General features: G+C 41.9%; 1 protein-coding gene across 10 annotated transcripts in view; it reads right to left on the bottom strand.

The window, feature by feature from the left end:
* Positions 1-24,555, bottom strand: part of THSD7B (thrombospondin type 1 domain containing 7B) — a 603,973-nt gene that overhangs the window by 60,164 nt on the left and 519,254 nt on the right. For all 10 annotated transcript variants that reach the window (XM_083703772.1, XM_083703773.1, XM_083703769.1 and 7 more), the window contains one exon: positions 23,878-24,056. In XM_083703772.1, the coding sequence (XP_083559898.1) occupies positions 23,878-24,056 (179 nt within the window). The remainder of the gene's footprint in view (positions 1-23,877; positions 24,057-24,555) is intronic.

Below are 24,555 nucleotides of genomic sequence, written 5' to 3'. Positions count from 1 at the left end.
AAGCAATCAGAACTGATGAGCAACAATCTACAGAAGGCCACACCAACTAAATCAGAGTAGCAGAGCTACTTTTTTAATATATTTTCATCATACGTCGGATAAAATCCTAGAAGCAGATCCTTTTCTCTTCTTTAACCTGTTGCTATAGAAACTTTTTATTCATCAAATATCTTGATTGGAAAGAAAACATGCATGGGTGTTGAGTCAGTCAAAACCAATTTTTAAAAGCCAGGATTTTTTTGCGCCTGTGAGCATAAATATCATCAGGCTGAGAAAAACAAGGCACCAAGCCAATTTGCTGCTTATTGTGAGGCTGAGAAAGACCTCCTCCTCCCTTCAAGAAGAAACTATGAAACTGTAAGGCATTCCTTCACAATTGCTAGGAGCAACTGTTGTGTTTGTAATCATTGCTGATGCTATAGTACCATCCTGCATGGAAAACGCACGTTCTTTTTTTTTTCCACAAGAAGTGGATTTAAAGAAAACCAAAACCACAGGCAAGAACACACATAACAAGACAAGAATAATACTTATTAAGAAAAGAATGGAGAACCAGATATTGCTGGACTACCAACTTCCATCATCCTTGACCATTATCCATGCTGGTTGGGGCTGATTGAATTTGGAACTGTACATTTGGAAGTCCAGTTTCCCCATCACTGAATAAAGGGGGAATAAATTTCACTTATAATAGTCCTTAGTATACAGTGTAGGGCAGTTAGAATAGTGGCAAAATAGAAGTAAAACAGTCTGAGGAATTGTTCACAAAATATTGAGAGTGTTTAGATGGGTAGATTATGCAGCCCAACTTAGATAGCACATATTTTTGCTATCCATATCGCCAAGGAATAAGGAACATACTATACTAGCACACATTTTAATAAAAAATAAGTTAAAATAAGTGTCTTTGTGTGCTTGAGCTCAGGCACAGATATCTCAGCAAAAAGATGACTGAAGACCCGGTTCTTTGCCATGCGAGTTTGCTGTGTGCTAGACCTGGCTTTTAAAATGCCATTTGTCCAGTTAGAAGTGATGAACAAGAACTGATCCAAAGCACAAATGTCTAACAACGGCAGTCTAGACATACAAGTGACCTATATTGCCTGGGGGTTAACGGCATGGATTCTGTAGCCAGAACCTACAAAGACTGGCTCCTGACTACATGGCTCAGTCATTTAAAAAAATGTCAGGGAAAATAGGCAGTGCCACCTCAAAACAAATGAAAACTCTCAAAGAAGTGAACCTCACAAGTGCCCAAAAATTGTGTAGCTTATTCATAGATTGTTCTCCCAAAGGGCAAAGAAACTCCTTCACAGGCGACAATAAATAACTACTGTCCTTGATGAAGACTTGTACTTGAAACACATCCAGCATAATAACAGAAAGTTGCAGCGCTTTTGTAAATAAAATACACTATTTCTATGCTACTTTTGCCTGCCTCTTTTTTTCTTTTTCAGTTTCTTTTAAATATTATCCCAGCTGTACAGATGTAGTGCTTGGGGGTGAAAGCAGCTCCCATCTGGCAAGGATAACATTTGAATAGCCCCTGATTGTTAGGAGTTCTCCAGGAGCAATGATTGTAATTAGTGTGTTAGATTCAAGAGAGAATCCTACTCACAGGCTGCAGGTAGTTTGTTTTCCTTCATATTATATCAGCATCCCCAGGTGAGACTAAGGCTTGAAGATGCAGGACTGACCAGCTTCTGCACTTGCTGCTTTCTACACTTGATGCAATATGGACTGCTGCCACTCAGAGAATCCACCTTGAGTTTTATAGTAGCCATCAAAGCTTTTCTGCACTTGGAGAAGTTACTGGAGAGCTCATTAAAACTATAAAGAGGTTAAGAAACTATAAAGAGGTTAAGAAACTATAAAGAGGTTAGACAAGTAAGATCTGTCTCAGATGTTACAGAAAAGTAAAGAAAAAAGCCTTCACTGGTTCTGATTTAAAGGAGAGGTAGAGCTGGGTGTCATCTGCATACTGATGAACACCCAGTCCAAACCCCCTGATGATCTCTCCCAGCGGCTTCATATAGATATTAAAAAGCATGGGGGAGAGGACAGAACCCTGAGGCACCCCACAAGTGAGAGCCCAGGGGTCTGAACACTCATCCCCCCCACCACTTTCTGAACACGGCCCAGGAGGAAGGAGCGGAACCACTGTATGACAGTGCCCCCAGCTCCCAGCCCCTCAAGACGGTCCAGAAGGATGTTATGGTCGATGGTATCAAACGCCGCTGAGAGATCCAGCAGAACTAGGAAACAGCTCTCACCTTTGTCCCTAGCCCGCCGGAGATCATCAACCAGTGCGACCAAGGCAGTTTCAGTCCCATGATGAGGCCTGAATTCCGACTGGAAGGGATCCAAATGGTCCGCTTCTTCCAGGCGTGCCTGGAGTTGTTCGGCAACCGCTCGCTCAATCACCTTGCCCAAGAATGGAAGATTTGAGACTGGGCGATAGTTGGCCATCGTGGCCGCATCTAAAGATGGTTTTTTAAGAAGCGGTTTAATAACCACCTCTTTCAGTGGGTCTGGGAAGGCTCCCTCACGGAGGGAAGCATTCACCACCCCATGAAGCCCATTGCTCTTCCCGGCTAGCTTTTATAAGCCAGGATGGGCAAGGATCCAGGAGACAGGTGGTTGGTTTCACTCGTCCAAGCAGCCTGTCCACATCCTCGGAGGTAACAGATTGGAATTGATCCCACTCAACTTGACTAGACAGAACTCTAGCACTCTCCTGCCCCGGCCCTGCTCCCACAGTGGAGTCTACTTCTTCCCGAATCTGAGCGATTTTATCTGCAAAAAACTTTGCAAAATCATTGCAGGAGAACATGTGGCCCGTACTGGGCCCCGATGTTGCAGGTGGTTCCGCTAAATTGTGAACCACCTGAAAAAGTCTCCTGCTGCTGTTTTCTGCAGATGCAATAGAGGCGGTGAAGAAATTCTTCTTCGCCGTCACTATCGCCACTTGGTAGGCTCAGCGTTGAGCTCTAACCTGTGTCCGGTCACATTCGGAATGAGTTATCCGCCACCGGCGCTCTAGCCATCTCAACGATTGTTTCATTGCCCTCAGATCAGTGGAAAACCATGGGGCTGTCCGGGCTCCATGCAATCGGAGAGGGTGCTTCGGAGCCAAACAGTCAATAGCCCTGGTTAACTCCACATTCCAGCGGGCCACCAGGGAATCAGCTGAAAGGCCATCAACATGGGATAAAGCATCCCCTACCACTCTCTGGAAACCATTTGGATCCATTAAGTGGTGGGGGCGGACCATCCGAATTGGTCCCACCTCCCTGCAGAGGGGATGGGTCGCAGAGAAGTCCAGTTGCACCAGGAAGTGAGCTGACCATGGCACTTCTTTCGTTTCGCTTTTACTTAGTGTCAGATCACCAACATCCATAGAGGTAAACCCCAGGTCCAAGGCATGTCTGCGGCTATGGGTTGGGCCAGACTTATTCAGGGACAGCCCCATGGAGGCCATGCTTTCCACGAAGTCCCGAGCAGCCCCTTGTAAGGTTGTGTCAGCATGGATGTTAAAATCCCCTAGGATGACTAAGCTAGGTGTCTCCAGGAGAACATCCACCACGACCTGAAGCAGCTCGGGCAGGGAATCCTTGGTGCAGCGGGGAGGTCGGTACACCAAAAGGAATCCTGTACTGCCCCTATTGCCCAACTTCCAGAACATGCACTCGGAAAACTGGGTCTTCCCAATAGGACGCCTGGTGCAAACTAATGACTCTAAAAATCACTGCAACCCCCCCTCCCCGCCCACATGACCTGGGTTGCTGTGCGTAAGAGAAACCTGGTGGACAAGCAGCGGCAAGGACAGGCCCATCTGCTTCATCCAACCAAGTCTCTGTTACACATGCCAGGTCAAGTTCTCCATCCATGATCAAGTCATGGATGGCAGTGGTCTTATGAATCATTGACCTGGCATTGCACAGCAGCACCTTCAGGTCATGTGGGTATCCCTTGCTGATTCTAGTATCCATCCGGTCAGGGCCAGACCCGGAGGCAGGAATAGTCCTCAGATACATGCTCTTATCCCAAATGCATTATCATCTGACATATTTCCATGAATGTCTCAAAATGCACTGTTTGCATGCTTACTACTGAATAAGAGCAGAGTAAGAGCAGAATACATAGAGTTGCAGCCCTGTGTATTAACAGATAGTCATCCTTTCAAAAACAAACAAAAAAAGAAACCACTGACATCAACAGGCTTAAGTTAACCATGATTTCAATGGGATTTTCCCTCTGAGTGTGACTTAGCCTGATGCAACCCAAAGAGAGCTGTTGCAGAGTAGTGGCTAAGAGAAATTCTCTGGTTCAAACTTTACTTCTGCCATGAAATCACTAGGCAGACCTAAGCAAGCCATGTGCTCTCTCACTCTCTCTCTCCCCCTCAGTCTCTCCCCAACCTCCAACCTTTAACAAGTTAGGCAGTAATACTAACTTGGTTTTTTGTTAGGATTGCACACTTTGAACATGTGGTCTAAGGGCCAATGTATGTCCTGGGGAATTTTCTGGGTGCTGCATTTCAGTGGAGCCAGAGGGGAGAGTGGGTGGCCTAGAGAGAGTTTTGAGAGAGAGCGAGCGAGCTAGTCCTGAAGGGCTACATTTGGAACCTGGACCTGATGTTCCTTACTCTTAATTTAAATGTCAGATAAATGTTAATTATCATTATTTACTTAGAAATAAACTCCACTTAATGTGTTGGGATGTAGCTCCAAGTAAGCATGGGCAAGATCACAAATGCAAGTTCTTTGTCTACATTATGTCTATACAATACACATATATAGACAGGGTTATAGGCAGTGGTACTTATAACTGCAAACAAAATCTTTTAAAGCATATGTGCATTATCTACAACTATTTAACTGCTAAACAATATGTGAGTCTTCAGCAGGTAGTGTGAGTCCTGAGCTTCATTTTTAGCATAGAAAGACCCTAGGGTGAATACACTTAATAACTGTGAAGAAGCCCTTATTTTGTGATTTGTATTATAGTAGTGCCCAAAGGACCTTCCTGCATTGGTTCATCATGCACAAGCACACAATCTGTTCCCCCAAAGAATACCCTGGCTAAATTAAAACAAGCAGGGATGTGTGACAATTTATCATAATAAGAACTATTCCAGAGTAATTTAATCATGCATTTTCATAAGCTAACGCCACAGACAATACATTACTTCCAAATGACTTTAAACGTATCAGCAACTTTTATGTGCCAGACAACCCGACTGTCATGATAGGCAGCTTAAAAAGTAAAATAAAAAGTTTGGTAGAATGAAGTTTGAAGTAGTTCCATTTTATGTATATAGGTTGGTAGCACTGGTTTGGAAGCCACAGTTTGCACCAACTTCCTAATACAACCATGAGTGGTAAAAGTGCATGATTTTCATATGTGTACATGGGTGTACACCTCACCCCTGATGCCTCTGTGTACTTGCAGAGGGGCAACGGCATGTGTAAAGGAGCCCATAATACATTAGAACAGACTTAGCACAGGCTTTCCCCCTGAGTGCTCAGAGACCAAGCAAGGTCCTTCAACTGCTGCATGAGTTCCTCCTTCATCTGCTGAAGCACACGCCTGTGTAATGTACAGAGCTCTTCCAATGGTCAACATAATGTCAAGGATTATTTTCAACTACCTAACCTCTCTGCTCTCAGTTCAGTGGTAAAGAAAGTATGTAGGAAGTGATGGGAAAGACCCTTGCACAAGACTCTCGGAGTGCAGCTGATAGTCAAAGAAAGCAATACTTGGCTGGACAAACAATGGTCTGACTTGGGATAAGACCGCTTAGTAATTGCCGCCAAGATTTGGGATCAAACCTGGAATAGGGCTGTAGGGGCAGCAAAATTAGATAGGTAAACAATGAAGTGTTGGGAGCCAGATCTATTTGTGGTGGCTGCTCTGATACAACTAGAATTCTACTTCAGAAACACATTAGTAGGGCTTATATTGTTTGTAACCTCAATGTGATCTTCAGGTGAAGGGTAGTATACAAATTTAATAAGTAAATAATAATAATGATGATAAGGCCTGATGAGGATCTTTCCTACTTGCTCAAGTAGCAACTGACTGATATCTGAAGGCGGAGGCCTTGTGATGAGGCCCAGAAAGCGGGATTAGGACAGAAGCACTTCATCCCATTGTCAATGTTAAGATGCTCTCGATCTGCTCAGTGCCAATATAGCAACACTTTTATTAGTCTCTCCCTGGCACCACACAAACTGGTCCCTCCACCTGCTCCAGTCACTCCTCTGTGATGCACCTAGTTCTAACAGCCCATAGATGAGAAGCCTGTGCTTGAATTTTACTCAGAGTGTAGTTAGGAGCTCAGATGATTGAATGTTTGTCTCCACATAAATGTCAGGGAGAAGGATAAGCCAGCACACCTTTCCTTGACATCTAGTTTTACATATAAAATATAAAAACTCAGCATAATGCATCCAAGATTTACATCTCCATCTGCTGTTTAAGTACTAGTCCACCCACAGTGATTAAGGAACTGCAGTAGACACCCTTGCCCAGACAGTGACTCTGTGTCAGAGCTGAAGCAGGAATTCTGCAATCTTCTGCATCATCCATAATTATCACCTACCCACATTGGCCTGGATCATTAACCAGTGGTGAAGAGTCTAAGGTGAAATAGCCTAAGATAGAAAAACGTATAAGTGGCTACCCCTGCAAGGAGTGATTAGAGCGAAACCCTCAAACTAAGCGACAGGAGCAGTTTTAAGGTCTTCACTTACATTTGGATGGCAAAAATTAGTATGCGATACAAGTGGCATGCACTGCACTACACTTGACGGCTGATTTTCAATTGTAGAAGGGATCTCAAGTTTTGTTTCTTTAAATCTGAGCTAATATTTATCTACAGTATGGTTTCCAGATTTTCAGAAAACAATTCCGGGGGGGGGGGGGGAATATTCGCAGTGAAGAAAATTACTTGAGTGATATATGTGCCTCTTTTTATATCAGTCATTAAAAAGGTGACAATAATATGCCATTGGTGCAACACGCAATTTTATAATCACATGGAGCAATGACATCTTTTGTGCCTCTCACCCTCCCTCTAGAAACTCTACCTGTGATCACTTCTATAGGGGCATAATCAACCTTCTCCCCTCTCAAGCACATCCTGATTCATTCACATGGACACCAAAATATCAGAATCTTGAATAAAATGTTCCTGACACAACACACATATTACATTACCACAAATCATGCATCCTGCATAGGTGCCCTTGAATGGTTTTCATGCCCTCATTACCATACCCTGCAAGTATCCCAGAAAAACCAGGACATCCTGTTTTTTCTCATGAGAGGATGGCGGCCATTTTGGGCACCATGATCTCGTACGATTTCGCACCACAACCCTCCCTCCCAAAAAAACCTATTTTTTTTCAGGGCTGCGAGCTCAGGCAGTGCCCCCCCCAACACATGTTTTTTAATGCTGTGCCCAAATAAATCACTTGGGGGAAAATAGGGTGTGAAATGGTGTGAGATCACAATGCCCAAAATGGCTGCCATCCTCTTGTAAGAAAAAATTGGAAAATGGCATCCCGGTTTTTGTCTTTGATGTGTTGGAGGATATGTACTAGGTCATAATTCCCCAGCAATTCTCTCTGTTACCAAAAGGCTAAGTCAGACACATACACACACACTTCCGGTTGCTCCTGCCTCTCACCAAGAATTCAGCCCAATCAGGGAGTCAGAATTACTAAGGGGTGCTGTCCTCCCCTAGTGTCTCTCAAAGAGACTTCTTAAGGACAAATTCCTTTGGTGTCAACCTACTTGTGGTGACCCTGGCAGTAGCAGGCCTGCCACCTTAGGCAACATTCCTTTTAAGCCCCTGTGGGGCTGATGGTAAAGTCAGACACAGTGTCTGCCATTGGCAATCAGTCTTGGCTGGCTCTTCCTGAAAACAAAGCAAATGAACCACTAATAGAGTGCGCTACTCACTTTTTGCCTGGGTAGATAGTTATAGGCTGTTACAGCAGGGTATGGAATCTAGGGGGCTATCAGTTAAACATTATAGCTCACAAATTCATGATGGAACTCAAGCACAACTACCTTTGATAGTTTAATGGGTCAAATGAAATACATTTCGAGCACCTGTGTATATTTAGCACACAAGCATATTAAACTGTCCCATAAAAAATAGCTTCCATTAAATTTATAATAAGTACCATTTTGCAGAATTAATTAAACATCCAGGTTTGAAAATAAGAAACTAAGTTCCTTGATATTGTCAAAACGGTAAAGGCTGCTCTCCCATCTTCGTGTTTTGCCAGAAATCAGCTCTTTAAAACGTTCAAGGAATAATCCACAAAGCACTAGGGAGTTATGAAATGAATGGTGGTGACAGAGCAAGCTATGTGATTGATGCTGCCCAGAGGGTGCTATCTAGTGCACAATTAGATCCGTTTAAATCTCATCAATGGAACCTTAAATATGCTAGATTGTACTCTTAGGGTTTCAGTCATGTTCAGAGTTATGTGTCCCTAGTTCCCATTGTAATCACTAGGACATTTGTGGCCGCAAATAGCTGCAGGATGGCAGCTTCTTGCTGCAGTCCTTAACATACTGAGGGAAGACCAGCTGATCTCAGGTGAACATACTTGAATTCTGTGGAACTCTGTGGAATGCAAATATTAAGCAGGACTGAGGACTCTTTTCCCTAATGTGCTTGCATTGCTCACACAAGGAGACTTTGAAGTGGGGCAGCATTCAGGGACATGATTCCACACCTACATAATAGCTCAGGTGGTAGAGCCTGAGACTTTTAACCTCAGGGTCGTGGGTTCATGCCCCACATTGGGCAAAAGATACCTACATTGTAGGGGGTGGTCCCTTCCAATGCTACAATTCTATGATGAGTGGTATAGGTAGCAGAGGGCATACTATGTGTCTTGCAGCAATTTTAGATTGGCTCCCAATTTACGAATGTTTAGGTTTTAGAAGTCAAATCCAACAGCAATAATATAAACAGGAAGGGGATGTAGATTAAAAGCTATAAAACCAGAAAAGCATATTTAATGTCAAACTGTATCAATTACAGATAGGTAGCCGTGTTGGTCTGCCATAGTCAAAACAAAAAAAATTCCTTCCAGTAGCACCTTAAAGACCAACTAAGTTAGTTCTTGGTATGAGCTTTCGTGTGCATGCACACTTCTTCAGATACCTGAAGAAGTATCTGAAGAAGTGTGCATGCACACGAAAGCTCATACCAAGAACTAACTTAGTTGGTCTTTAAGGTGCTACTGGAAGAAACTGCATCAATGTCAGAAATAAAAATTATTATATGGCAAATGAATTGAAGTAATTCACAGTTTGAGAACAACCATTGCATATATAAAATATTAGATTCCTGATTCTAAAAATATAGAGTTAATTGCCTTTACTTTACTGTCTGCAATGAAAACAGAAATAATGTGGGGGTTTTTGGTGTTGGTATAAAGGCAATTACTCATGTTGACCAACTTAGGTTCATTAGAAATCACTGGCATATATATCATCAGTGGATTTTATAAAACACATTAAGTAGCATCTTGCAGAAGGCGCATTGTGAACTCAACCCCCCTCAGCTCACCCTATGATGTGATGACATTGCAGCCGATTGTATCATGAAAAAGATAACAATATTCCAGTGTGAATCTGTAAGCTGTCAAAGTGTCAAAAGGTGTGGGGGGGTGCCCTAAAACCTTTCACTGAAAAGGGAAAAGAATTCCCAAGGTACTAGTAGGAACAAAAATGCATGCCAGTCACTGGAATGCTAGGGAAGCATTTGATGCTTTCCAATCTGTGCAATAAATTATTTTATATGGAAATAGTCACTTAAATAAGTGGCATTCTAATGTGATAATCTGTTGTGCTTTTTTTCCCCTGGCAACCAGCATTTGTTGCATTCTTATATTAGCACAGCAGTACTAAACCTACTAATGAGGGAGGAAGTTCTATTGAACTTCATGGCACTTACTTCTGAGTAAGCAGACAAAGGCTCAGAAGGTGCAGGTATGAGTTAACAAGACAACCCATCTATTTCTCACATGTGGGAGATGAAGTGCTAAACAGGAATCTTGACTGCACAACTTCAGGTTAGAGGTGGATGACTCACATGGCTGAAAGCTTCTCGCTACAAATAAAGATTTCTGGAGAGAATTTTAGACTGAAGTGTGACAGTCTAGGTACAGGTTATACAGTAATATAAAGTCAAGTGAGAGGAGCTAACAAAACGACCCCTTTCCATGCCAGCATTGCCTCAGCCATTGGGAAACTGGTGTGGGAAGTAATCACTTTGGCACTGGGATTAGGCAAGCAGGAAACTAGGGTGCCCATTTGTACAACTTTACAGAGGACAGCCCTTGATTTGAATAGCAGCCAGAAGGAATCCAGGCTAAGTCAAGTTTAAAGGCAAAGAAGCATGAAAAAAGTAGAGCAGGGGTTTTGAAGTTGTCCATCAACTATTAGTACTTGGACAGCAGACAGAGCAGGCACACAGGTGCTGTGGTCAATTTGTGGCTCTCAAAAGGAATGCACTTCAGCAATAGCACCCAAACGGTTCAATAGGCCTGAACAAAGATGTTCAGATCCACATGCACATTGGCTATCTGGGCAAAGCCCAATTTTCATATGGTAATCTCCCTTGCTGGATCAGGATGTTGATGGTTTCATGCAGCTATGGCATTTCCCAAATAACAATGTCCAAATTTTGCATTATAAAATGCAGGTGAGGGACCTGTAGCCCTCCAGATACTTTTGGATTACAGCTCCCATCAGCCATGTTGGCTTGGGTTGATGGTAAATGAGTCCTACACTAGTTCCCCATCCTGGTTATAGGGCAGCCCCAGGTAACTACTGGGAGGAGGAATCAGTCCTCTTTATAGTCTATATAACAAATATGTCAACGTAATACATGGGTTATTCTATCCTTCACTTGTTCTGCCTGTTTGTTCTCTCACTCAATCACAATTAAAGAGGTAGGTTCATAGATGTCTTTTTTTGGGATAAATCTTGCAAAGGAAAGGTGCTCTTTTTGATAAGACGGATACAGTGAAGTGTAACAATTTGTTTCTTGCTTTTGCCTTTAGCAAAATTAACCAAAACTGTTGTGATTTAGGCAAAGCACTGCAAGGAGTTTTAAAACAATCTGAAAAAATGTAAATAAATTAGATAATGAAACGGAAATATGTACATGGGAGAAAAGGTATAGCAATTCCTTTAAAAGGGAAAGGGGGAAAGGGGAATCTCCTGCCTCCATCACACATTGCACTATATTGCAAACTGTATAGGAATGAACTGATGGTCTGTGGCAACACTGTCAATTTGACATGCCTAAATAAATTATGTGCATCAATAGAGACATCTCAAAGGTGTGTCTTCCTCTGGGACATCGTAGATACCAATAAATGACAATTCAAACATTGAAAGAGCAAGTCTATACACTTTTGTTAAAGTGACATACAAAAAATAACAAAATACTGTTTAATTGTTTGAGGGTCCTGCACTCCTTCATAATAATATCATTTCTTACACCTCATGTAACATCCAGTTTTGTGTCTTCGAGCTATGGTGCTAACCTCTTTTGTGTGAGGATTACTAAAAGTTTTAATTAACTGAATTTAATATGAGGTTGATTGGAAGTGTTAATTGAAGAAACGGTTTTCACCGACTTTAGACCATGTAATTGCAAAAGAACTTTTACTTGTTATTCCCATTAATACCATCTGCCCAAATCTCTATTTTGTTATCTACTCAAGCTCATTTAACAGTTTATTACAAAATCCACATAGGTTATTGATTATAGCATTACGGCCAAGGTATTTCAAGCTAATGCAGCACCTGCTGGGTGAATACAATTTTGTTTCGGGAGGCCATAACAGTGGCCTCCTTGGTCCTCCATCAGTATAGCTATCTGGGACAGAACAGAAGAGATTTCAGAAGATTTGGGATTTGCTTAATTATGAAATGGTTTAAGGCTCGTGTTTTCTCATTAAAATAAGCACACTAAGGGAAAACATTTTAAGATACTCTGCTACAATGATTTACACTTGAGTCCAATATGACATTAAATTAGATAACTAGCATAATGTGAATTAATAGGTGCTAATCTAGGTCAGTGGCAGTGTGCATGCATGTGGCACTAGCTTCAGACCCTGCCATCTCCACTTAAATGACTGCAACTTGTGAAAGGTCTTAGCCAGAGAGATTGGAGAGCTGCACTAGTGAACCAACCATTTGATTCATTATAAGGCAGCTTCTTGAGAGTCCCATGGATTGCAAGAAGATCAAATCTATCCATTCTTAAGGAAATCAGCCCTGAGTGCTCACTGGAAGGACAGATCCTGAAGCTGAGACTCCAATGCTTTGGCCACCTTATGAGAAGAGAAGACTCCCTGGAAAAGACCCTGATGTTGGGAAAGATGAAGGGCACAAGGAGAAGGGGACAACAGGGGATGAGATGGTTGGACAGTGTTCTCGAAGCTACCAGCATAAGTTTGACCAAACTGCAGAAGGCAGTAGAAGACAGGAGTGCCTGGCGTGCTCTGGTCCATGAGGTCTCGAAGAGTTGGACACGACTAAACAACTAAACAACAACAACAAGGCAGCTTCCCGTGTACATATAGCTAAATCAAGTCTGTGTGGCTAAGAGACCCATTAAATTGAATGCAGCCCATTGACAGCATATGGCAGCCTACCTGGCACCTCATTAAGGCTCTTGATTTTGCTGCCTGCCCTAGTATTACTCCAGAGACTGTGGGGCTTACTGAGAACCTGAGAGGCTGCATGACTGATTGAGCTACATGGTCACAAGCTGTGCAAAGTCTGATCAAAATAGTTACGCCAGCCTCAAGACTTACAATGTTATATTGTTATTTATTGCACTATGAAAGTACGTATCTGCACAGACAGGCCGCTTGGCAGAATCTCAAGGAGGTAAGCATCTACAGCCCGCTGTGTGCATATTATCCTACAATACATTTGAGAGATCTAGGCCATGTTCCAAATGCAAGAGCCTGCAAGAGACTGAGTGTGTGCAGTGGGGCTTAGCTCTCTTTTGATGGTGGAGATGCTTCCAAAGTGTTCATGGTTGAATGGAGTCCCAGAAACCCTGCAGTGGAACACGTTCCACAATGAATTGTCCTGGAGATATCTGCAAACAGCAGCCTATTTCTTTTGAAATTTTGAAGCAGGGTGGTCAGTTATGCATCAGCCAAAAATAAGATGTTAACATTTAAAATATAGAGAAAAACGAAAGGAAAAAAATAGCATCAAACTTGAATATGGTAACATATGCATGGTCACAATTTGAGCAATAACTACTAAGATACTCAAGGCAACTAACAATCTTCAACATTCTGAATGAAAATCTCTCTCTCTCTCTCTCTCTCTCTCTCTCTCTCACACACACACACACACACACACACTATGTAATATATTCGTAAACACAAAAAAAGACTTGCAATTGCCTGCCTAACTGTGTGATCTAATATTTGGCAAGACAAAATATTACAGTTCACACAAGCATCATAACTAAGCTTTTCAGTTAAGCCAAGTAAGCTAATCCTGCTGCTTTGGGAAAAGCCTTACACAAACTACAATACTGATGTGTTAGATCACAGGTAATAAGAACTTACCTTCTGACACATCAGAGACTGATGTTACTTGACCTAACCTAGTTATGTGCTCAGATTTCAATGGATCTACTCTGACTAAAACTTACTGTAGTTGAAAACCACTCAAAGCCTGAAAGTCATAAAAGCATTTATTTTATTTTTTTTTGGGGGGGGGGGGGACTAGTATGCCTGTGGTCCACCTTATCAGGGACCTTCTGTTTTTGCCATCTCTCTGGGACTGCAAACAGAACAGTATGCAAGTCCCGGTGGACCACAAAAATAAATGGTTGACGGGCTACATTTGGCTTGATGTCACAATTTGCTCTGGCATGGTAAGAAGTCACTCTGATTAGTAAGATTTTACTCAGGACTGTCAATGTTTCTTCCAGATCTTCCAACCTCGCTTTGTCATTAAAATGAAGCCAAGAATCTCAGGATTCTAGGCAAAACTATGCTATGTTTGCACTGTTGATTGTCTATCACATCTCCTTCTGTACCTATATATACACACACACAATGAAACAAACAGAGATGCACATACACTCACACACCAATCCTGTTGTGTTTATTCTTTTGAAATGGCATAATATTTTCTAGTAAATTCATTTTCTTCAAAATTGCACGCAATGCAGTCTTATGAAGCCAATTTTCTTTGGCTTATTTGCAGACTGGTTGTCTTAATACCTGCTTTTGTATACACAGTTTTTAAACTTTCCCACTGAGATGCTCTGAATTATAGCTAATTCTTCCATTAGGTTTTTGTAATGAATGTCTATTGGTCTTCTTGCTGTTGAAGTAACCATTATCCGATGTTTACTTCCTCTAGGTACGTGTTCCAAATTATATAAATCCTCTGTTTGCTGTCCAGATTTAGTAACTGTTATTAGCTGATGGGAAAACATCAAATAAAACAAATAAAAAACTAATCTGCCTGTGAATAGCATCCCAAAGTAATAATGACTGAGGAGGCATTTGTCAGGTGCTGTATTTACCGCAATCTAGGCCTAGAAACAATAGCAAGTGACATATCCTTTGGAGAGGACTTATGAGATCAAATTATAACATAATTTTATGCCTTTATGTGTGTATCTGTACAATGTTTGAAATCCATTAAGGCTGGAATCCTAAAGACACTTACCTGGGACTCATTGAACTTTGGAATCGGCATGCATAGGACTGCACCGTAAGTATGTTATAGTGTTATGGATAGGGATGAGATATGTTTCACAGCTATTTGCACTGTGTGGGCAACCTTGATACGAATGAATATGTTCTGGGGAGCTATGACATAAACAGGGACACAACTCTGATCGGCTGCCCAATTTCTAACCTTCGATTTTATGAAAAATGTGTGACGTTTAGTTTTAGTGTTTATACTATTTTTGTAAGTCACTGTGGGCCACTTTAGTAAGGAAAGCAGTTAATAAACAAATTGTCAATGAGATGATTTTTTTAAACCTATTATAGTTTAGATTCTGGCGAGAAAAGGGTTAAGGTCCCCCACACCCTCCCAGTTACAAACAGCCATCCCTGTAGTATCACAGTGTCACACCAAGGTAAGCAGACCTTGAACAGTTCCCTTACACTTAGAAATAGGATGTGTGGGCCCCAATCCAGAAGGGCTTCTTTGTCCCTTCTGGGCAGTAAAATGTTCAAGGCACACTGCAGCATATGCAGGCTTTCCCCCTCCTGTTTGAGAAAATACAAAGGCCCTGCATTTTCAAGACAGTGGACAATAGATGTCTTATGCATGTCATCACCTGTCCTTAATTGTAGTCAGAAGAATGCTGGAGAAATAAATGAGGATTCTTCTCTCACCTTGCCACACCCACAAATGATTTTAACTAGAGAGAAAGTTCAGTGCACTGAAAACCTTTAGTGACATTCCATAAGCTCAGGTATGCAGAACAAGAAAAGGCAGTGAAAGGTCTCAATATTATTGAGTGCAATGAATTCCTGGCCATTATGACACCAAATTACCTCTTCTCTTATAGAGAAATTATTTCCTGGACACCTCAGACATGGCTATGACATTTGACAACTACTCTGAGCTATAATTGGGATTGGGCTCTAAACTTTTAATGAGATCCTCTGTCTATTGCTGACAACTTAGAAATATGTCACATTCATATACTCGGCTGCTTGAGGAGCCATGCCTGTTAGTTCTCACTCATCATAGTGTGAGATCTCAAGACAAGGCATAAAGACCACTTAAACTCTGACTTTTATTAGACCATCACCAAAGTGGATTAAGATAAATATATCGGACAGATTGGCATGCATGATGCTCCACCTATACATGATTGCTATTGGGTGGGGTTCAGATGCACTCACAGAAGGGCTTTTAGCTCAGCAGAGGCATCCACTAATGCAGGAAAAGGGAAGGACATTCTTGCCAAATCCCCCCTTGCAGCCTTCTAAATCTGCAAAATATGCATTGGCTCCCCTTCCATTGCTGGATATTTTCTATAAGGGCACCAAGTGGATTCACAGAACAGATTTAGCAGTGCAGGAGGTAGGAGAAGAGGAGAATGTTCCATCATGCAGGAGAAATCCTCGTGCTTATAGAACCAAAGCCTTAGTGCTGCACTGAATGCAGCCCAAAATTTTCTTGTTGATGTCTCCATCATTAAATTGTTATGTCCCCTCCCACCCCCTTTATGACAGGGATAGCCTACTTCAGCGTGCTTTATTTATGGAGAGAAAACATTGCAATGCAGTTTTCACAAAGATGATGGGACACCAGAGTATAGTTATGGATTCCCCACTAATGTTGCCATATGCTCAAAGAGAAAGAAGCTCAGTGTAAAATCATATGGCAGCAGAATCCAAAGCTGGAATTTATTATTATAGATAACACGGCAGAATCTTCAGCAGCACGGCCATGCGTGTCACTATTACCTGCCACATAATAGTGCCTGAGTTTCTCTCCTTCTCTGTTACCTTCCTCCCAGTAAAAGCAAATTAAGTGAAGTTCTGTCTGTACAGAATATCAATACATCACACATGACTTCAGCAGCAAGACACAAGGCTTAAAGCAAGGCTACCAGTGACTATTTTGAGACATCATATAATGAGCTGAAATACACAGTCCTGTGCACACTCTATATGGGAGTGAGTTCTGCTGAGCACGGTGGGACTTCCTTCCACATAAGATAGTCACTTCAATAAGCATTGGCCAAGCTTCTTCATAGCTTCTTCTAATAGCATCAAGATCCATCTCTTAATCAAGCTATACGGGTATTTTATTTGCTGCCACCCCTATCTAGTTCTAACTCTGGGATTGTCTACATTTCCCCTTGTCCTGTGCCTAAAAAGCTTGAGTATGAGCAGTTTTCTGCTTGTCCCATATTTTCTAGGCATGGGCCTCAGTGGTTTTCTGTTTGCCCCATCACTTTTCCCTGGAAAACCACTCTTTAGTGCAAACACCAATCTGAGAAAAACCTGGTTGACATTTGCTCCAATTCAGCAATAAAGATTGGGTTTTCCTGGGGGAAAGCAGTGGGATAAAATTGGATGAGCTCATGGAGGAGATGTTCCATGGCATTGCTGCCTCTGGCCTCATAAGTGGAAAAGAGCAGGAAGACAGTGAATGGCCATGTGGTAAATGTTTTATGGTAGCAAGTGGACTCCTCACTCTCCCCTTCAGCCTATATACACCATGGCACTGCAATGGCCTGAGGGATGCTGCTTGGCTTGGACAAACCTAATGAAGATTGTCTCACTTCCTGAATGTTGTTAGTTTCAGGTGGGATTCAACTGCACACCAGCAAATTCAGGCTGCATAATTATAGTGAGTAAGTGGCTTGCACAACAGAGCTGCTTCCACACAAAAATTGAAGTTTTTGCCTTGGGAAAGTGTGGGATAGCAATTGCTTTGATGTAACATCATCCAGCCTCCATTAAATGGCCAATGCTGTCTAATCTCTTTGCAAACAAATCAGTATTGATGCTCAATAAGCAAGTCATCTGAAAGTGCCCTAAGCCTGCTCTAGGGATATTTATACAGGAGAAAAGAGGAAAAGAAGGCATGGAACTTGGGCAACCTGATCCAGCTCAGCTTGTACATCTCAACTCCCCTGTTCCATCATGGGGACAAAGGTGCCTGCATAACAGAGAACTCTGATTAACTCAATGAAATTATAGGACTGGAGTAGCTAAAATGGCTTCTGTATGTTATCAGACAACTCCTGTCAGCACTGGACAGCATGATCAATAAGAGTTGTAGCCCAACAACATCTGGAAGTCACTATACTGGCGACCTGTTTATTAGACACTGGGCTGCAGATCTGGGCAGCACGTCCCCTCCAGTCTCTTCCAGAGAGATTAATTTATGTGAATAAAGACAACATATTAAAACTTCCCTGGTGGTTCCTCTTTCTCACCTTGAGGGGGGGAAAGCATGCTGGTGTTGCATCACAAGTGACAATGTAACACCCGGGGAAGCCAGCAAGTACAGCAACGTGAATATTTACAATGGACATGTGGATAATTTAAGAAGTTTCTTAGTATAGTTTGGAAAAGTTAAGGTGGGGGGGAGGGAAGGTTCTAAACCTGCTGCCAAAGGGCAACAAAGGCATCAATCCTACTGTGCTCCTTTGTTCCCTAGACAAAGACGTTAGAATAAGTTCAACCTCAGTGTTAGCTGTTGTCATGCTGATTTATGACACCCAAGCTATGCAAGTCTAGCAACATGCCACACTGTCCACTAGAGATTTGGCAGGGACCAAACTTGTTTATTAAAAATACTGCTCCAAACTAATTGAACTTCAGTGGCTGAGGTGAAATGATTTTTTTCCCCTTTCAGGCAGTTTGACCCTCTCTAGTTGCCTTTCTAATTTTGTAGAAATTTATTTAAAAATAGAAGAAAATTTCATCCATTATGGAACTGCTTTTTTTTTTAAAGTGCTGCAGTGCAGAGGGGGAGAGGCAAGCAAGCAACAGACATGGGGATAATTGAATATAGTTGCAGAACCCACAACTAGCACCCAAGAGACTGCTGTTTGTGGAAAGGAGGTGAACAAGAGAGAGAGAAGGTAAGAGGAGAGACTCCAGTCCTCTCACCACCTACAGCTTCCTTCTCCCTCCTGCTAGCTTTGCACCTGCTGAGCCTCTCACCATCAGGCAAGCCAGCCCTAGCAGCTGAGGGAGGCAGTAGTCTTGTGACGTCTGCATCTACAGTCAATCTACAGTAAGCCTTCAGAAAATAAGCTTAAGGGCAGGCTGCATTACAAGTTTTTCTTCTGAATCATGTGGCGATAGCCTCCATGCCAATATAGGCACTACTAGGAATTTGCAACACTATTGCACAAACTCTTCATAAGGGCACATGTTTTAATTAGTGAATGCCAAGTCTACAGTATCCCAAAAAGGAAACATATTTCACTTTTCAAACCTTTAAAAGACATATAGGGGGTAAATACCGGTAATTGTTTGCTTTCTCTGTTGAGGATAGTAAAGGTAAAGGTAAAGGGACCCCTGACCATTAGGTCCAGTCATGGACGACTCTGGGGTTGCGGTGCTCATCTTGCTTTACTGGCTGAGGGAGCTGGTATTCAGCTTCCGGGTCATGTGGCCAGCATGACTAAGCCGCTTCTGGCGAACCAGAGCAGCGCACGGAAACGCTGTTTAACTTCCCACCGGAGCGGTACCTATTTATCTACTTGCACTTGACGTGCTTTCAAACTTCTAGGTTGGCAGGTGCAGGGACCGAGCAATGGGAGCTCGCAGGGATTCGAACCGCCGACCTTCTGATCGGCAAGCCCTAGGCTCTGTGGTTTAGACCACAGCACCACCCGCGTCCCTGTTGAGGATAGTACTAGAATTAATAAAGTATAGTAGAATACTCTATCTGCAGGTTTTGGTGTCCTCGGGTGTCTTCCCGTGTAAAAGTTGGGGTGTCTAGGCGACGTTTCGACGAGGTCTCACTCGTCATCTTCAGGCTGGTGCTTTCGGCTTCTTGTTACTGGAACAGAGCGGGATCTCAATGTTTGAGTTCCTATAAATACTGTAGAGGGGGTGTGGTGTCTAGCCTCCAATGTTCTGGGCAGAGAGGAAGTTCCCAGGCTAGTGTGCCTTTTCTTCTTTTGTTCCTTAATTACTTGAGAGATACCTTGAGTGATTTCTTGAGTGATATCACTCAAGGTATCTCTCAAGTAATTAAGGAACAAAAGAAGAAAAGGCACACTAGCCTGGGAACTTCCTCTCTGCCCAGAACATTGGAGGCTAGACACCACACCCCCTCTACAGTATTTATAGGAACTCAAACATTGAGATCCCGCTCTGTTCCAGTAACAAGAAGCCGAAAGCACCAGCCTGAAGATGACGAGTGAGACCTCGTCGAAACGTCGCCTAGACACCCCAACTTTTACACGGGAAGACACCCGAGGACACCAAAACCTGCATTCCTGTACCCGTGAAAATCTACGAAAGCGAATACTCTATCTATGTATACATTCTTGATGAATGTGAATGGATTAGGATGTGGTAGCCAGTGTGCTGCCTTCCAAAGGGATTCCAACTCCCATTAGCCCCAGCAGTGGCCAAGACTGATGGGTGTCCAACAACACCTGCACAACCTGGCTTTAGCTACCCTGGTCTAAAAGTACCCATCTCTGAAGGAAAGGTGAAGCTAAGGAAGTGTGGAGTTGATCAGTGTCTGGGTGAAGATCACTAGCATCTTCATATAAGCTGCTCTCAGCTTTCTAAAGGGGTACACAATATAAGTATCAACTCAATTTATAAAATCCAGTTGTCAACATTATTCCTCTGTTGCACTTCAAAGCCAATATGTGCATCCCGACAGAAAATAAGAAATGGTATTCATTATGCTATTGTGTTTCCTACTCTTCGGGTAGCAATAGAATCTAATGGCAATCTGGAAGATATCAGAATTTGCTATCCACAGGCACGATTCCAAAACAGAAATAAATCTTCATGTGTCTCATTGGTCTAGATGAAGACATACAGAACACTATTGTGTCTGTCTCATAGTTTCCCATGAAGTTTATCTACCATTAAATTTAAGAATTCCATTCAAAGAGGTGCTAAACCAATTTTGAAATTAGAAAGCTGACAAAAAAAAAATGTGTTTGAATTTTGACATAAATATTCTGCCATGTTTGTGGATGATGTGCCTTACTATATCTTCCTCAAGCTTATCATCTGTGCATTATTTACAGTGGAATTTCATTTTACCTGTTAGGTGATCTCCCAGATTTATGAGGGAAAGTACTGATATATGGGCATTATTTATCTTATTGAGCATCATCATATTTCCTTGGGCTCTGTTTCTATTATACTATTGCTTATGTATGTTAATATGTAAGAAAGCAATAAGAAACTTCAAAACTTTGTCTAAACCTAGCTGTAGAAAATGGAAAGATTGCAAATAACATTAAGGCCAATTTGAATCCAGCTTTTCAAAGCAAAGTTTGAATAACATGTGATGACCGTACCTCACATTATATTCACTTGCAGAGGTGGCCCAATCACAAAGCAATTTCACACCATTGTTTCAGGCAGCAAGCATGTGTGTTTTGGCGGGATTGGTATCCTATGGGACACTGCTCTCTTGTCTTGCTGCCAGTCCAGGTGGACCTACAGAATCTTTGCATGGATGAGAGGTGTCTGCAGAGCTACCACCATTCTCCCCTCCCCATCCTGGTATGCTCTGAGAAAGGATGTGAGCAGCAGGTTAGGCAAAACATTAAAGTTACTTTCAAGCAACTTTACAAGTTTATCTAACTTTAAACAAAGCTTCTAGGTGCTGTGCCCAAGAAGAGGTCACCTAGCCACCTTGCCAGGAATGTCTGCTGTTAGGAATGGCCTTCTCTTTTAGTCCTTTCTCAAAGTGAACCAAGACAGATTAGAGGAGAAAACCTCATTGGCATTGTGGCCACTGCAGAGGCAAAACCAAACAAATATAAGTGGGCCAGGATGAGGGTTGAGGTGCAGCAGTGACAGAAGCAGCAGCTGGGAGGGGAAGAAGAGGGAGACCAGACATGGCAAAGGGAAGGGAGAAAGAAAAGGTGGAGGTGTGACAATGTCTTTCCCTTCACTTTAGGTGGCAGAGAGTTGTGTTCCTGTTCTATTCGCTTGCCACTGAGACAGAAAACTAGTTTTCTAGCTTGGCTGATCATTTAGCTCAGCATTTAGACTGCTAGAGTTGCCTGGACAATTGCCTAAACTGTGCTTCGCTGAGGGTTGGTATTGTACTACCAACTTTACTATATGCTAGCTATTGTACTACCAATCTTACTATATGCTTGTGAAACAGGGCCCACGTGTAAACACCATCTCCATCTCCTCAAAAGATTCCATCAATGGTGCCTCCGAAAAATTTTACATATCACTTGGGAAGACAGGCGAACTTATGTCAGTGTATTAGAAGAAGCATAGATCACCAGTGTTGAAGCAATAATTCTTCAACATCAACTTTGTTGGACTGCTCATGTTGTTTGGATGCCTGATTATTGTCTTCCAAAGCAACAAAATGGAAAGCGTAATGCTGGTGGTCAACAAAAGAGGTTTAAATACTGTCTCAAGGTAAATCTATAAAAAAATGTAGTATAAACACCAACAATTGGAAAACATTGGCCTGCGAGCACTCCAACTGGAGAATAGAATGAAAGGGAGATATGTGCTAAGAGGAAGGCGCGTTTGGCAAACCCTCACCATGATTAACTCCTGCCCAGAAACCTATGTCCCCACTGTGGAAGGACATGTGGCTCCAGAATTGGCCTCCGCGGTCACCTATGGACACCTATGGACACTGTTAAGACTGTGTTCATGGAAGACAATCTTATTTGGGTATGAGTGATCGCCAAAGAAGAAGAAGAAGACATGTTAAAACTAACGAACCTAAATTAGTTAGGGCCATTAACGTCAATGGGTCTGCTCTGAATAGGAGAAGCATTGGATATAACCCTGAATGCAAAAGTGAGCCTCAAATTTGACATACCTTCCCCCAAATTTCTGTGATGAACCAGGGTTCAAAGTATGTTTGTGCATAAAGAACAAGGCCTTGCTTTTATGATCTGCCTGCACCTCTTCCACAATGGACAAATTGTGTGACCAGAACGTATGTGCATAATTCACACCAACAGTTCTCTGCATGGTGGGGGGGAGGTCACAAGCTTCAGGTTCACTGTATACAAACTACTGTGGGAAAAATATCGGAGGTAAATCCCCTAACCCAGGGTATTCAGCCTGAATTCCAATAAGTAAGATTCTTCATCATAACTACCTGCCAGGGTGCAGCATGAACCAAGCCTAAGAAATAAAGGCTATTTGAATTGCACCTTGCTTTTAAATAGGTTGTGTAAAAGTGCATCCCATGCAAGCAGCTCTTATTTTGTGCAAAGCATTACCAAAGCGAAACCATGACCAGAGGCAGAATGAACACAGTGCAGTAGTAAGTCACAATGTGTTCCATGTTGCTTATTTCCAGCATCTGTAGGACTGTAATATTAGATCACTTTTCTTACTTTCTTTGCTTTCTTAATGTTAAGATAACCTGCACGCTATAGTCAAAGTTCTGCAAGTGACATTCCTGAGTATGCTTGTATTAGAAACAGAAAAGATGAAATGAAGGAAATACTAACACATCTTCTTTAGAAATAACCAGCACAAAGAGTAGGATACTGAGTTTCTTTCAATAGACTTTAAAAGCATTAAACATTTTTAATTGTATGAGCCCATACATTCTCCTGTCTGCATTAACTGCCAAGTTCCTTTATTACATTAAATTGCAACATTAATTGAAAAATATTTTACTCCTAATTTTCCATCTGAATATTCTCATTTATATTTGTGTCTTCTCCTAATAAGAGTATACACTAGAAAATTACCTTGTAATTGTCAGATAGAAACTTATTAGAACAGAGTGGAATTGAATTTGTTGGGGGGAGGGAAATAATGAAGAATAGGTTCAAAGAATCAATCTTCACAGACTATTTTAAGTGAGTCTCGCTGATTGCACTCTGTTATTAGTGATTTGTGAGATACAGCGGAAACATGATATAAATATTTACTCACAGTGCCAAAGAGACTGGAGTATTTTTGAGAATAAGGAAGGAACTCTGAAATAAACATGAAAGGCGTATCAATATGTATTCCTAGGAAAAAGTATGACCAGGTGAGGGAGTATATTTACTAAAGGGAAGCTGTCTTGTTTATATCATCCAGAGAATGCCCTAAATGTATCTGATACCCTGTAAAAGTGTCCTACTGGTTACTTGATATACCTCACCTGATTCTTAGGATCCAGTTTTGGACATGGACGTCCTCCATTGTAAGGCTTCTCCTTAAGCCACTTGGACCGGATTTTCACTCCTGTTCCACAAGACGAACTGCAAGGGGCCCAACTAGACCAGTCACTTAATTTGCAATCAAATGGACAAGGTACCATACAAGGCTGTTCAACATAACCTAAAATAAAAATGTAGGAAAGACAGAACAGTGAAAATTATCTTAACACTGAGATATTTATCTAATTAATAGACTGAAGGTCATCTGTCTTGGAATGGTGTATCTGGAAAGTTACATGGGAACTAGGAGGGTTGGGCATTTCAAACAAGTGGTTGTCGCTTAGGAGTCCTATATTTCTGTCAACTCATGGGTTCTGCACATTGGTCTGGTCCGTACATAACACTAAACTATGGTTTAAATAAACCTTAAATTGATAAACTATAGTTTCACATTATGTGCATACTAGGCCTACTGATTTGTTAGCAAAAATAAGCCGTAGCTTACTGACCTTAACTATGATTTAGCATTACGTTTGAACCTGGTAAGTTTTTAGAATCAAAGTTTAAGTGTGGTTTATTTGTTTGTCCTTCAAGCCTGAGATGCTAGAGAACAGTGACTGAAAAGTTGAACTACTCTCCATGCTCAACTGCTACCACTAGACATGTCACTGAAGATGACA

Source organism: Podarcis gaigeae (genome assembly GCF_964106915.1).
Source record: "Podarcis gaigeae genome assembly, chromosome: 1".
Taxonomy (NCBI): domain Eukaryota; kingdom Metazoa; phylum Chordata; class Lepidosauria; order Squamata; family Lacertidae; genus Podarcis; species Podarcis gaigeae.
Note: the sequence above shows the minus strand (reverse complement) of the source record. Positions and strands in the feature narration are given on the sequence as shown.